A 13,599-nucleotide genomic window follows, 5' to 3' on the forward strand; every position below is an offset into this window, starting at 1 on the left:
GGCAGGTTTGGAAGGATACAGAATGTTGGCTAAATGAAGAGTGTTTATATTCCTTGAACTGGAAGTAAATTTGGTGGTAAAGTAGGTGATGAGGGTGAGGCGCTGGGAAACAGGAATGAAATCCCCAAATTTGTACGTTCTTTTTCTGCTATCAACTCAGAACAAAAGAGTTACAAATATGGCCCTGTACTTCAGCACTGGCCAATGATTATGGCTCATCTGATGGTTAAATAAATTTGCATCCTGATTTTTATGGCACACTTCTTGTACTGGTGTCATCTTTTGTCTGATGCTGAAGTGAAATAATCCAAGATAAAAACTGGAGTAGATATTTGTGCATTCTATAACCTATAAATGAAATTACTGTAATGTTTTTAAATGTATAAACATAAATTATATAGCATGTTTTCATATGAGATTCCACCACTTACTGACTACAGAATTACACAAGCTTATTACTTAGAATAACAAGGGTAAGGTTACACCATTAATTCCTTCACCAAAAATCTTGCAGCTTAGCCCATATGTTTCTCAGGCTGTTCACATATTTTGTTTGGTTTTGTTTCTTTTCAACACCCTGTCACAGGTCAGCTGACATTCTTCCACACAAACAGATTTTCTAATGTCAGTGTTTCCTATGATCAGTAATAGAAATCACATAAAAGAACATCACAGAACACTTTTTCAAGGATGATGTTGGGGAGGAATGTTTTAATTCAAAATTATGCATTCATTAGAAAAAATCAGATTGGCAATACTTCAGGTTTGTACCAGCTAATGTGTAAAGGATAAGTATGTCAAATAATACACAAATTTTTAAGGAAAAGTAAAATGAAAACTAGCTCTGTAAATAAAGGTACTTAATTGCTAGTAAGGAGCTGTGAGGTGGTTCTAGTATGCTGTTTGTTGGCCAGCAAAAGTTTAATCACCTGGTTTATAAAATGTGTTTATATTATGTGTCCACTGTACATTAGAGGTGCACTTCGTAGACAAAAATGTCACATTAGATTTAAGTTCCAGTAAAGTTTGTGGTTATTTATTGATCTAATTGCTTCTGACAGTCCAACCATTGTATTCAAGGTCTTTCACGAAAATTTACTGTACTGAAAGCAGTGCAACCAATTCAGGAGTTGTGGATAACATAAGCAGAGAAGATACTGGGAAGATAATTATTTTCTGAAGCAACATGTTTTAGAAGAACCTATGTGTAGTCAGTGCTCCCAACTATTATAGCATGCTGGTTACCCGCCTTATGTTATGCCCTGTTTCCCCATAAAAGCTACAGAGAGAGTCACATTTTTTGTTGTTGTTGTTTCTTTACACCCAGACCAATCTGCTTTGCATTAACAACACTGAATAGGGCTGAAGGGGTTTAGACTATGGCCCCAGTCTACACTTGCTGACCTACACGAGCTATGGTGTAGCAGGATCCTGGATGCTATACAATCATAGAACAGTTCAGGCTGGAAGGGACATTAGAGGGTCTCTAGTCTGACTTCCTGCTCAAAACAGGGTCAGCTATGAGGTCAGATCAGGTTTTTAAGGGCTTTAGGCAGTCAAGTTTTGAATACCTCCAAGGCTGGAGAGTAAGAAATGACAGGTGTTGATGTGAAGCTCAAGACTCTTATGTTGCTAGGGTTTTCCACCCTCATTTGGGGATGATCTAAGATCCAGTGTACTCCCAGAGGTAAAATACAACAGCCAAGTGTTAAAAATATAACTAACCTCTAAACAAAGGCAGAAGCAGGACATTCTCTCTACCCATGCTTAGGAACAGAAAGGGAGGAAAAAGGTGAGACAAACAGTTTCTATTTCTTGATTATTTTATTTACGTGTATGATAGGAGACAGAGACACCCACCAAAGAACAGCCAATAGCCTGGTACGAAAGTACCTATTTGGTTTTGAATACAAAATTTCAAATCCCAGATCCAAACCAACAAAACAAGGAACCTCTATGCCTGTGTTCCACTTCTGCAACACATTTTCTAATCATGACTATAAATTATCATAGTGTGAGCAAGTCTGTCTCACAAATTTGTGAAGGAAGAACTCTATAATATTTGGGGTTGTATTGCTCCCCGGCCACAGATTTGAAACTTCAAACACCCATGGGATTGGAAAAACACTTCCTTCCACTTGTCTAAATCTACTTGTTACACAGATAACTAGGCAACCTGACTTTAAAATTTCAGACTTTTAGTTTCCTGGTACAATTTAATTCCAGTATTAAATGCCAGAGTTTTATTGCTGAGTCTAAGAAATAATTTTCCTTGTTCAAGAAGTTTCCGTAGTCAAGAAGTTACACTGCTGCCTTTGATTTTTAGTGCATAATTCCTACTTCCTGATTAGAGTACAGAAGAGGAAAAACTGAATTTAAACTTACTTCTCGCACTCCTTGAGGGAAAACTATCCCTAGGTCAGGCTCATGGGGAAATTTCAGACTGAAGAACTATCCTTTCTACACCTACATTTATAGCAGGGCTAGATTCAGAGGGAATATTTACTGCAGCACATAATAGGTTTATCAAAGGTAAAACTTCAGCTGTGTAAGCTGCAAGACCCTTCAGGGATGGGGAGATGATTGTTTTTACACCGATGGTCTTTGCCAGGGTGCTTATGACTGCTTTGCAGCTGCTTTGCACAAGCACAGTTGGTGTAAAATAGCCTTTGGCTACCTATGAATCAGTCTCCTACTCTCAGCAAAGACTGAAGGATTTTGTTCAGTGCCCTTAAATGGGATGAGTAGACATCAAATGATGGGAAGAAATCAGCTTTGAGTTATTTCTAACTGGCTTTTTGAGCAAGGAGGCACAGGAACTGTAAAGACAATTTAAAATTCTTGTTAATTTTATTTTACTTTTTGGCTTGTATTACTCAGCTCTTTTTCTCTCTGCCTGCAATATGTTTTACATTAAAAAAGAAATCTTGTTAGACAGAGGCTTCAGGTGTTCCGAAGTGAGTATGACTTAGCTTTGGCTACATAACAGTAATTGCCCTAGTAAGAAAGCCATAGAACCTGGCAGGGTGAGAAAGAAATTATTTTATGTATTTTTTAGGAAAATTTTAAAATGAGAAAAAAATGCCAGTTTCACGTTCATTCATTTTTCCTCTGCAGGATGTCCTCTGTGATGCAGTAGAGAAACTATGTGACTGTCCCTTTAAAAGCCGTCATACCAATCAGCAGGTTTAACTGTCAAGCAAGCTGATGTAGGGCTCTTTGAATTACTGAGTGAGGGATATTCTTCCTGCCAGGTCCTGTCCCCTGTAGGCACTGCAGAGAAGTATTATAGGGCAGTCCTTACCTTGGGAATTAGCCTGCAAGACCCCAATGCTGTCATCAAACTGCATAGATTTGATGTTGAGTGACGCCAAGATGCATTCCTTGTCCTGCAGCGAAGCATCATCAATATTATTCTGATTGGCTGACAGGATAACGCACATGTCGCAGAGGTTGATGTTGACAGCCCTTAAATCAGCCCGACTTAATGGTGTACCCTTCGGCACAGAGAAAAAAACAAGGGGGGGGGGGGGGGGGGGGGGGGGGGAGGCAGGAGAGGAAAAAAGAAAAACAAAGATTGAGAAGGAGCTTTGGGAAATTATTTAACAAGTATCTTTTTTATGCTCTGACATTAAGCTGGTCTAACTATGTGCCAGGGAATAGGAGATGTGTGCTAATCTAAAGGGTAGTTGGTGCTGATGGCAGCATTTTAGGTTCAGTCTCAATACTCAGTCAAGCTATTACTAACAAACAAGAAACAGGAATAATGCCAGCATTCTACATCTCATCGGTGACTTGAAATCATCTTGATTTAAGTTGCTATCATGTGGCAACCTCTGGCGCTCTGAATATAACAAGGGGTGTGTTTTAAATGTCTATTTATCTCCTATCAAGTCACAATGGTCTTGGGCAAAAGAATAGCAATTTAAACAGGAAAGCATTATGTGTCCTACACATCTGAAATGCAATCAGGATAAAGCTATTTTTTTCTACCTGAAGCGATACACAGAAAAGGTTAATCCTTTTCAATGCATGTTTTTGGTGCTTATAGAAGGAAAACACACAGATCTTCAAAACTGTGTGATTAAACCCTTTGAAACAGAAACAAGATTTGATTTTCATGGTCACAAGTCATGCAACATTCCCTGCTCCCACAATTCTCAATCAGAGAATGCAACAATTAAAATGAAGTGTTGTGGTAGTCCGTGGGGTTTTTTCATAGTTAACACAAACAAGACATGACACTTAACCCATTATGTTTTGTTTAAAGATAACACTTGACTTTCACATCCAACAGTCTGTCTCTTTTGCTACAGAATATTAAGTCTATGTCACAGGGACTGCAAGGTCCAGGGAAAAAAAAAAAAATATTTTTTTTATGGAAGCTAGATTCTGCTCTGCTGCCTCACATGGTTTGGCACCCAAAGACCCTAATGATGATGAGGAGACTAAGCGGTCCCCTTGTCACACAGCGACTTTCATAAAATCAAGTCAAGACCTTACTCTTCTATCTGCTGATCGCTCATGGTGAACGTCTTCTGAGCTCCACTGAGAATATTCAGCGCAAAAGTGAATTTAAAATGCACAAAATGAAGGCACAGCTCAGTTCTTATTCAGTGATTGCCAACTAGTTTCAGATACCAGCCTCACTATTCCACATTACTTTCAATAATTTGAGGCATGAAAACTTGTGAAAAACAGTGTGTGTGTGTGTATATATATATATATAACAGATATGATTTATTTATAAAGTACTCAAAAGTTAGGATATGATTATTCCTGCCACTTAATTCTGCCCTTTGTGTCTGTACTGCGCACCAAGTGAAGCAGGATTCCTGTGGGGAAAAATAATATGCAATCATGTAATTAATTAAAGGCTTACTTCTAATGATTTTATGTAAAGGGACAGAATTTAGGCTGCCTGAGGATATTTAAAATTGGCATTTGCCTACTTTTTAAGAGTTTACTCAGCAGCATAAATGCTTCTTTTAATAGAGACTTTAAATAAAATTTCCACTTTTTAAAAAAATCCAGAATAAATGTTTTTATATTCAGCTGTAACCAGATCTACATCAGATATCAGCAACGAGTTTTACCTCATGAACCAAAGAACGGAGTGGGAAATTAGTTTGAGTCCTCTCCCTTTAACATGATTCCTATCCATATGATCTCAGAAACTTTACTAGACTTTTAAATTCGTATGATTAGATCAAAATAATGCTGATATTTTTAACTGTATATCACCATTTTGAACAAGATAGGCTGAAAAAAAAAAGCAGCAATGAAGTCTTTAGCACCCTTCATTACTGTGCAAGATATCCTTTACATATTCCATATTTTTAAAGGTGATTAACTAGCTATTCAAGCTGTTTAAATTGAAATTAGTCCAAAAGTACTCTAAATTTAGGTGCAAACTGATTGGGGAATGTAAAAGTGGCATTTCCTTAATGCCTCTTCAAGAATTCAGAATCAAAACTTCACAAATACACATTATAATAATGGATACATTTTATATACTCGATAATTTGAAAGTGGTAGCTGGATTCTATTCTGCTCCACAGTTCAACAGTATTATTAATTTAATTCTGTTTCCTTAGTCTTTAGCCTTCACAGTGTCTGGAATTAAAAGGGATTGGCAGGAAGAGGAGGATATTAACTGACCAAATCTGATATTGACACCATTTTTGTGACAGTAGAGAATCTTATGACACCATCTGTTGGATCAGTTTACAGAAAAAAGCCAAGGGCTAACACTAAAATTGCATTTACAGTAACAAAGACCTACAGCTTCTATTAATCAGAAGTGAAGGCAGTCTTTCCATTCTGTAGCTGTTTTCCCAATTAGTCAGTTTAGGTTACATCCATCATTGATCTATTTATTTTTAACTAGTGAAATGCAATTATTAAGAATTGTTAAAATAATAATTTTTGAGTCTGATAAAAATATACAAACTAACTTTACTCTGTAACGTACAGAGCATTCTCTTATGTACTTATACTGTGGACTCATTACCCTCTTGCCTGCATCTTTCTGGTTTATTTGTAGCTATGACCACCCGAGTTCACTAGCTTGAAAGGTTTCATTTGTTTGTCCTGGAGCTCATGTTTCTACATTGTGGGCACACAAGTGAGTGATAATGATATATAGGAGAAAAAGAACCTCTGAATTATTGTTTTAGTGGATGTCCCTACTAAACTTTTATCAATTTCAATAGGGTCAGGGTTTTGCCATACTTCCATACAGGAGTATGGCAGGACTCTGAACTGAAATGCTGTGGAAATGTTCCTCATAAAGTAGGCCAGCCTACAGGACATTTTTATGAATATAGATAGATATTATGTAGATAGAGTAACAGTATTTTTTTTCAAAGGTTTTCTGGGTATAAATACATAAATAATGTCATAAATAACTACTGTCATTCTGTCAGAGAAATCACAACATCAGAACTGGCTACATGCAGTGCACTACAGTGAACGTTCGATACATAACACAGCTAATACATTTGATGGCAGCTGAAATTCATCCGATGAGGATGACAAGGAACCGAACGCTGCGGCAAATATCTTCTAATAAGGTCTCACAGGGCTCTGTTTTCACAGACACAGTAAAGGGAAAGTCTAAGTCCTTAGGCCTATAAGTAGACAAAAGTAAAAAAGCCTAAGATCAAAGTCAGTATGAATCTGTCCAGTTGGTGTCCTAAATAACAAAGTATCAATAATATGGCTTTGGACTTACAGGCAAGATTGAAACCTTGGGGAAGTTATGCAGTGTCTCCCATTCCCTTCTCAGGTATTCAAGTGAACCCACAAACACAATGTGCTTGAGTTCATGGTAGTGAAAGTTGCTGGCTCGTAATGGCATCACTAAATTTCTTAATCCAATCAAAGCAGATTTAACATCCCCAAATATGCAAACGACTACATGCCCACTTAAAACTGTCATCGCTGCTTCACTTCGAGTCTAAAAAATAAAAACAAAACACAAAACAAAAAGACAAAGGAGAAATGAAACAAAGGGAAGCTTAAATCATATATTGAACTTTAAACCAGGAAAAACACAACTGTCAATACTGTTCATGCACAAAGAAGCAGTTTGATAATAACTGTTCATTTTACCATTATTTATCCTTCATTAAATGTGCTCAGCAGAAGAAAATTTCATTCTTGTTCACAAATCCTTCGTTGTTTGGGAAGACACTGTACTGGACAGCATTCTGGTCCTGTACATTTCTACACATGTGGATTAAGACTCTGTTTACAAAGTACTATGAGTTTAGCTAAGAAGAGAATTTGACCTACTATTCATTTAGCTATTAGGAGGATTATAGAAAAGAGATGCAAACCCATGCCTTAGCTGACAAATCACTAGAGGGTTTTTTCAGGACCAATCTGAAAAGCAATATATGAGTTCTCTGTAGTCTTAGTAGGGCTTTGTGGTATTACATATACCTTGTGAATTGAGGACCATACACTCTTAGAGTCAAAGTTCTTTTTTTAGGACAAGCTGCTACTACCCTGAGAAGCAAAGAATGCTTTACACTACTCTGTTTTACAATGCATGCCCACCATACTTCACAGAACTTCTCACAGTAAAGAAAAACTAGTGTGGAAGACCATCACTAATACTAATTTTTCAGGCTTACAGGACTTCTTGAGATGTTGAATAGACAGAAGGAAATAAAGCCTCATGGAGAACATTTGAATGATATTCAGAATTATCTTCTTGTCTCAGTGACAAGAATAAATTTTTGCACTAATTTCATCAGTGGTAATGTCAGTTGAGTAGGCAACTCAAACACCAAGATGATTAAATTATTAGGAAAAAATTACTCTCATTTCTGGAACCAGTCTTCACATTAATGCAGTCCATTAAATAGCTGTAGATCCACTGATATCATATTGCCAAGAGGTTGTACACTCACTACTGTTATATAGAAGTTTTGCCAAAGAATAAAACGAAGACAGTGGTGAACTGCAAATGTTTCCCCACACTTACCCATAGTATATGTCCTTTTTTCTAAATAATGGAAGGATTACTATATGCAATACAGATTGGTATATGCAGCAGAGGTGTTCACTATATAAGAATGGGAACTCTGGTTAGAAGTTTTCTCATTAGTTAAAAAATACATGAGCTTTCAATTTCTCTGGGACAATTACACTGATTTTCATACAACTGCACCAGGAGAGTGGTCTCGGCCCTTCAAACAGCAGAAGACTAATGCTCAAGTGAAGCATGCAAATTGTCCGATGCCTATGGGGCTGGAATACTCAGACTTCACAAGACTGAGACCAAGTCTTGAAAGAAAGAATGTAAAAAAATGTCACTCTATAGTCATTGATCTGTATGTAGCGGTGTACATTTGACTGTATGTCAACAAAAGTACTTACTACCTGATACTGCTGGAATCTCACAGAGCTAAAACAGACATTGGGCAGAAAAATAAATTCTTTTCTGATTGAGGCATCATCAAGTATCAATTAGAAGACAACCTGTGAAATATCATCTTCAAATTACATACAAATTTGTACTTGTGTGGTCTCTTAGGACAGTTAAATTTGTACGGATATGAATGTAGATATAAATTGTGAACTGTGAGTTTGAAAAGATGTAGGGAAGCATTTTCCTGGCAGTGCCCCTATTGGTGATGATGCATGAAGCAGAAAGAATCTGGCTAGACTTACAGAGTCACAGGCTAGCAGGGGGTAGAAATGACATGGCATCACCAAGAGATGATAAATGAGGCACTCCACAGCACCGTTTTGAAGAAACACTTTTGAAAGTGGGACAACATGTAAAGGTTGTCTGCTAAAATGTGTTCAGAGCAGCAAGGTCAATTCCTACCTCTGTCTATTAGAAAGTATTGTACAGCAGGGCTGTCCCTCCTTGCCTGCTGAATACATATAAATGCATAAAGCTGTTCCACCAAACTCTGTCTCACAGCTCAGTCTTTAGAATTTGGAATTTACTTGCTTGACTGTTTAAACACCGATATTGCAAATCCAGGCAGTATCATGTTTATTACAGAAACCCCTGAGGAGAAGTGGAGACAAGCTTTTAACCCCTGATTTCTAGAATAATCCAGGGCTGTCACCATCGTCGGCTATACCACACCACAGTGCAAGAAAAGCTTTATGAAGTGCGACAAAGTGAAGATCACCAGGGAGTTCTTTTCAAATATCATCAGTTTTGCCTATGAGATCTGGAGTTAGTTACTTGTTACTCTTCGGTATGAGTACATGAACACAAGTGGCACAAACTTTCACTGAGCAAAATAGACTGTGATAGGGCTTCTAATTATTTTTAATGAATTGAGTCAGTTTGATGGTTTCCCCAGTTAAACAAACGAAACAAACACAGACTAGGCTTGCTGCAACATGCTAGAAAGGCAGAGTAGTAGTAGTACTACTTACTCTGGTTTATTTGGGCATCTTGAAATGTTGGAAATTGAGAGAGAAGTTCTAAGAGAGCAAAATTCACATAAATAAATAAAAGATAATGCAAAGCAACACTTGCCTGTATTAGAAACATTACTGCCTTGTGTAAAGAGATAAAAGGGGTATGTAAACATCTAAATATTTCCAATCTTAATTCTCTAAAGATTTAAACTCAATATGAAAACTTCAGCATATGAAAAAGACATTCTCTATTTTGGATCAATTTTTATTGTTGCGTTTGGCATACAGATTTATATACTTATAATTCTTTAACCAAAACTCTGGCTTCAATTTCACCACTCCGTGTTTCTGATTTCAATACTCTGGCTTTAATGATAGTGGAGATTAATTTATTAATCCATTAGACACCAGTTCTATGTTTCAAATAACCTCTTTTCAAGCACAACTTATCATCAATACCTACCAAAATGACCTTTTCAATGTCCTTGGCTGGACACCAATGAAACATCCCTGTAGAGTCATATTTTTTCACATTGGCATCCATATTGTCAATCTGCTCATTGCCAGGAATTAACAAGGGGTCATGCCTGGGGAAAAACAAGTTGAGGACAAGGTAAGTGGAAAATATTATAAATTATGTATGGGAAGATATCCCAAGAGCTGTGTACAAAGAGGGATAAAAGTAAAAAAATGAAATGTATTTACACTTTAACATGCTTTCAATACAGCCAGTTTTAAACAAAAGCTGAAAAGAAAAAAATGTTATTTTTTAGATTTTGGGTTCATTTCGAAGATTTTCTATGCTCTTTCTACACCAATAACCATTTAATTTTAAATAGGGCTTTCTGACACCATCACATTCATAGAAGTTTTGTTTTCTTTCCAGTCTCACCCCTCCAAAATAACTATCGGAGTTGCTATTAGTATCTGCAATGAAGTATAAGGGATAGGAACAGAGCCCCATGCTGACTGACTGGCATAAGTATGGAAAGCCAATTACTTGCCTTTACCACATACAACTTCTGACGTGATGCTCTTCGCAGTAAAAGCTTTAACAGGCTGCACTTTAAATATTTTAGCAATTTGCCCAATCATATTTTGCTTTCCCAAACTGAAGCCCTTTAAAGATTCAACAGTATGTCATTTTAGAGCAGACTGACTAACAAATGCCCACATCTGGAATACATGATTTTAATACCAAACAACAATGTCCATTTTCTCTGACAACTCCACCTGTGATAACCTCCTAAGTGTTTTTCCAGCAAGATTTTAAAGCACAAGGCTTCTGAAAGTAGAAGCAAATAAAAGACATTTTTATAAACTTGCTTGCAGCATTATAGTTACCCCTAAGCATAGACAAACACAGTTCTTTAATTTATACACTAAAATGAAACATTAGGCTAAGTGATAGCATTATACAGTACTAAGAGAAGGAGGGCTGTGTTTACAAGGCACAGGGTAAACTGACCCTAAAATCTTGAATTCAAGGAGGGAACAGAGCTTCATCTGGCAAAACTATAGTCTTTACTTAAGTTTTTTGTCATAAATGCTTGAAATATCCTGATATGTAATTGTAACATTTCAAAGAAGAAAATACATGCAATGTAGGAATATGCCAAGTTCTCTGAGACAGGTAGCCAAATCTTAAAGCAGTTTGTCTTTTGAAGCCTGTTAGAGAAATGCCCATATTAGCTGAACACTCAAAACTGGAATGTTTTCTACTTTTAAAGCATATGAGCCAGCAGACTGTGGTAAAGCAGACTTTGAACACTGTTTATGATATAGGTTAATTTACCCTGAATATAGTATGAGATGTTACCATGCTTAAAATTGTTATGCTTGCATACCTAAGAAAGGTATAATCTCTGATTTCATCAGATTAATCTGTGTAATCTTATAGGCACTGAATATATATCAATTGAAATCAGTGGAAAATTCTCATCCATTTCACTCAAACAGGGTAAACTCTGTAGAAAGTGGCTTAAAAGAACTTGATAAACTATTAATAAAATGTTCCATTTAATTCAGAATATTTTGATGCTTTAAGAAAAAACAATGTGCTACCTGGCAAAGGCAAAGTCAGACTCACCTGGAAAAAGAAACACTATGTTTTTGAAGTTTTTCAGATTCACTCAACAGAGAAACAACTCAGTGCTTTTCACTATCAATCCACTGGCAGCAGAGGAGTCTCTAGGGGACTACTTGGAGTCTCTAACCATACTCCAGGTTTAGTAATGAAAGGCCTTGCATAACTGTGCTCCCTCTTTTGTGGGAAGTTGAGGTGACTTCTTGATGAAAAAGCTGTACCAAAGTAGAGTGTTTTGTGGGGTTTTGTTTGTTTGTTTGGGGTTTTACTATTTATTTATTTACTTATTTCTAGAAAAATATCTAGACTCCTCATTCTCTTATTCCATTCCTCAGCGAGGTGCAGCTGCGGTAGTTTTTATCTGAGACCTAACCATAATGCTGTTCACAGGGCATTCCCTGCTGCTCATAGTTGCATGTGGTACAGTAAGGTCTGCAAGCATGGATACAGTTGCAGTTGAAGGTTGTATACTAATGTTCAGACAACATTTAGTGGTGCACTGCCCTAGCTATATTTCTGATAGAAGCGTTAGCCATGTGTTTCAAGATAAGAAAGTTTTTCAAAAGGTTAGGAATCTTCAGAATGTTCCACTGAGAAATGTTTTTTCTTTCTGTTTTTGTGGGTGGTTTAGTGGTTTTGTTGGGGGTTTTTGTTTGTTTTGGGTGGGGTTTGGGGTTTTTTTTGGGGGGGGGAGCAGTGTTTGGGTCTTTTCCCTCAAATTTTCACAAGAACTTTCTCCTCAAGCTTTCCTAGCAGAGCACTGAAACAATAGCAAAGTTCACTGATCAAATCACCTCCTTTTCCTTTCAGAAATCAGATGCATGTAGGAAGAGATTTTCTTTTTCCCTTTCCCCTTATTAGAGAAACTATAATAAAGCAATTTAAAAATAATGCCACATCATTATTTTCTAATCAGTGTTTATTTTCTGTTCTGAGATTTAAAACTAAATAGATAATCTGAAGCTTTCACAGAGATGAGTATTTAACAATACTCTAATCCCAGTTACAGAAATCATACAAATCGAAAGAAATCTTACAACATAGCAGCTGATAACAGACATCTGGCATCACATTATGGTCAACTGTCTTCAAGCAGGAGGCAATTTTTAGTGTGTGTGTGTGCTTAAAGCCCAGCATAGTTCTTTTTTGTGTAAGGGTCTTGCATCCTAAAGGGAATATTCAAAGTAGCTTCCGCCAAAGAGTTACTGAAATTTCACCTCAATACTACGTTTTCTAGGTATCTTTGGTTTAAACAGAAATGCACTGTGAGAGAGGTAAAGAAAGTGAATCATCACATATGACTCCCTATTGAGGTTTTAGGTAACAAATTGTAATTTTTTTAATTTTTATTTTTATATTTTTTTCCAATCAGTACATACTGTACATAAACAGCACAGACTGTTTGGATCATCTGCTTCACTGCTTTGAGTACAGCAAGTGAGAGCCTCAAAAGAGGCAAACAGGATGTCTCACACAAGAAGAAACTATACTAATAGATACTATTGTACTACTTTTACTCTAGGAGAATGGTTTAATTACCTGAGAAGGAAACCGTGACAGGACTACTCCACTTTGTGTTTCAGAATCTGTGGTTTCTTACATGTAAATGTGTTTATTAAATGTAAATCTTCTGGGCTAAGCTATTATTTTAATCTCTCTTTAATCAATGATTTTTCATTCTCAGTAAAGCAATCCTTGAAGATATCCATGGAGGTTGAAAACTGTTCCAGCTTTGTCCTCAGATGCTAGAAGATACACTGGCTTATGCACTTAAAAAGCAAATTGACCTTTGGACTTTCTTTTTTCTTTTAAACCACAGTCATTTTATGAACTAATACAGTAATAGCATTACTACTTCGGACATATATGCTCTTGTTAATGTGATGATCTAAACCTGTGTTGCAAATACTAAAAATTAATTAAGATAGACACACAGACTGTGAAATCTGCCTAAGGGGTTTGGACACCCTCTTCTCATCAAAATTCATACTACACAAAGCATTACAGTTGTTGCCCTTACAGCCAAATCATGGACTAAATCTTTCTAGAGTCTTTCTGCCCCCCCACCTTTGAGGATGGCCCTGTCAAGCCAGGCTTGAGTCACACTGGCAGGT

At 36.8% G+C, this 13,599-nt stretch overlaps 1 protein-coding gene across 1 annotated transcript in view; it reads right to left on the bottom strand.

The window, feature by feature from the left end:
- KCNMA1 (potassium large conductance calcium-activated channel, subfamily M, alpha member 1) overlaps nucleotides 1-13,599 on the bottom strand; it is a gene marked incomplete at both ends in the record, with an annotated part of 146,241 nt that overhangs the window by 20,671 nt on the left and 111,971 nt on the right. Inside the window, 3 exons of the mRNA XM_010153889.1 lie at nucleotides 3,305-3,497; nucleotides 6,737-6,961; nucleotides 9,863-9,986. Coding sequence (XP_010152191.1) covers nucleotides 3,305-3,497; nucleotides 6,737-6,961; nucleotides 9,863-9,986 — 542 coding nt within the window. The remainder of the gene's footprint in view (nucleotides 1-3,304; nucleotides 3,498-6,736; nucleotides 6,962-9,862; nucleotides 9,987-13,599) is intronic.

Source organism: Eurypyga helias, unplaced genomic scaffold (genome assembly GCF_000690775.1).
Source record: "Eurypyga helias isolate BGI_N326 unplaced genomic scaffold, ASM69077v1 scaffold5886, whole genome shotgun sequence".
NCBI classification, from domain to species: domain Eukaryota; kingdom Metazoa; phylum Chordata; class Aves; order Eurypygiformes; family Eurypygidae; genus Eurypyga; species Eurypyga helias.